Source organism: Condylura cristata, unplaced genomic scaffold (genome assembly GCF_000260355.1).
Source record: "Condylura cristata isolate star-nosed mole 26May11 unplaced genomic scaffold, ConCri1.0 scaffold00026, whole genome shotgun sequence".
Taxonomy (NCBI): Eukaryota; Metazoa; Chordata; class Mammalia; order Eulipotyphla; family Talpidae; genus Condylura; species Condylura cristata.
This window is the reverse complement of record NW_004567127.1, coordinates 219,377-221,251: the sequence shown is the minus strand read 5'-3', so window position 1 is coordinate 221,251 and position 1,875 is coordinate 219,377. Positions and strand designations below refer to the sequence as shown.

General features: G+C 71.8%; 1 protein-coding gene across 1 annotated transcript in view; it reads right to left on the bottom strand.

The window, feature by feature from the left end:
* LOC101634106 (polypeptide N-acetylgalactosaminyltransferase 10) overlaps window positions 1-1,599 on the bottom strand; it is a 4,372-nt gene extending 2,773 nt beyond the window's left edge. Inside the window, exons 1-2 of the mRNA XM_004689432.1 lie at window positions 1,213-1,599; window positions 54-170 (exon numbers count right to left, since the gene is read on the bottom strand). Coding sequence (XP_004689489.1) covers window positions 54-170; window positions 1,213-1,599 — 504 coding nt within the window. The remainder of the gene's footprint in view (window positions 1-53; window positions 171-1,212) is intronic.
* Window positions 1,600-1,875: the final 276 nt, after the last annotated feature.

Sequence of the window (1,875 nt, the reverse complement as noted above, 5' to 3'; positions counted from 1 at the left end):
CACGAGGCCCCGCCCCACGCAGACGCGAGGCCCCGCCCAGCCCCGGTCCCTACCTGCATGTTGTTCCAGGCCGCCTCCCCGCGGCCTCGCACGCAGCTCTCCAGCCTCAGCTGGGTGCCCAGGGCGCCGTGCTTGGTGTCGGCACACAGCCCCGTGCCCACGTTGCGGATCTGGATGGGCAGAGGGAGGGTCCGATGAGGCGCCTCGGAGACCCGAGGGCGGGCAGCCAAGCTCTGACTGTCCAGGAGTGGCCAGGCCTGGGCCCCTGGGCAGCTTCATCCCAGAGCAGGGCCTCGGCAGTGGCCGGATCTGGCAGGTGGGGACGGACAGTCCCCTTCCGGCCAGTGCCAGGCCCGCCCTGAGAGCCAGCAGAGCTCGTGACCTCCGCTGCAGGGCTGGGGCTCCTCCTGCCTCATGTCCTTCACTGGCTAGACAGTGGGGCAGGGGGAGGGGTGGCCCCCGTCGGGGTGGCCCAGACTGCTCGGGGGAGCTGGCGAGACCAGTGGGGCGCCGTCCCGCTGCAGACCTGACGGCTGCTCTGACCGGCGCCAGCCGCTTCCTGCCAGGGTGGGGCCCGCGGCCTCCTCCTCGCTGGCCGGAGCGTCCTTGGAGACTCCTGCTGCCTGGGATCTCCCAGCCTCACCCCTGCGTCCTTCCCTCTCTCCCCCACCCTTCCCGGAGGTCAAGCGGGCCTCGTGGTTCTCACGGTTTCTCTCGCGCTTTGGGGCCTCAAACCCCATCTCCGTGTCCACACCTAAGAGCTCTTGACCCAACACGGGGAGAAACCAGGATGCTGGCAGGGAGAAGAGCTCCCAGCGGGAGGTCAGTGTCGCACTCCTAGAAGATTCTAGAAGACTACGATGCCCCGGCAGGGAGGCCGGGCCGGGGGCAGCGCGGTGGGGAGCGGCCCTCGGGGGCAGCGCGGGTTGGCTCGCGTCACACCGGCTGCCAGCCCGGCCCGCACCTGCTTCTTCTGGGGACGCCCTGACTCCGCAGGCTTCCACCCCGTGCCCCTGGGGCTGCGTGCCTTGCACCTGGCCCCCGAGAAGGACCCCAGGAGCTCTGACTCCTGACTCGACCTGCGGGGAGGGCTGCGCAGTGGCCCCGGGCGGCGTCGGCTGGAGGGAGCCCGGCTAGTGCCTGCTCGCTGCGCCTCTCCCGCTCAGGCCGCTAAGCAGCAAGTGAGGCCCCGGATGTGTCCCCCCCACTCACCTCCCCCCAGGCCGCGGCTGGAGGCTCCACGGGGGGGTAGAACTTAGGCAGGTCCCAGGCGATCTTGGTCATGAACCAGCGGAAGCTCTTGCAGTTGAGGCTGGCGCGGAGCTGCTTCTGGGCGGCCACGTCCCCGGCGGACAGGTGGCGGTACTCGGGCCGGCGCTGGTAGATGTGCTCGGCGTACTCGTCCATCCACACCTCGGCCACCCGCTTGAGGTTCTGGTGGGGCGGGCGGTCAGGCCTCCGGCGGGCGGCTCCCCGGCCCACCTGCTCGCCCCGGCCCGCGCTCGGCTGGGGGTTTCGGTTTCGGCTTCGGTTCTGCAGGCTTGAGACCCCGCAGCCCGTGGCGACGCCACTGCCGGGCTTTGCCTGCCCGTCGTCCATCCTCCTTGCTCTAGCAGGAGCCCCTCGGCCCCCGGTTTTCCCGGGGGGGAGGGAGGAGGACGGACGGGGGCGCAGAACGGGACGGGAGCCGGAGGTTCAGCCGGGCGGCCGGGCCCTCGGCCCCCGAGGGTGCTGTGCGCCCCGCCAAGGCCGGCGCCACCCTGGCAGTCGTGGGGGTGGCAGGAGCCTCCGGGCGGGCGGGGCGCGCCTGCTCTACCGTGTGACCACCGTGGTTTCTTGCGCGCTTGACGGCCACGGAAACCCCCGGCCTCGCTC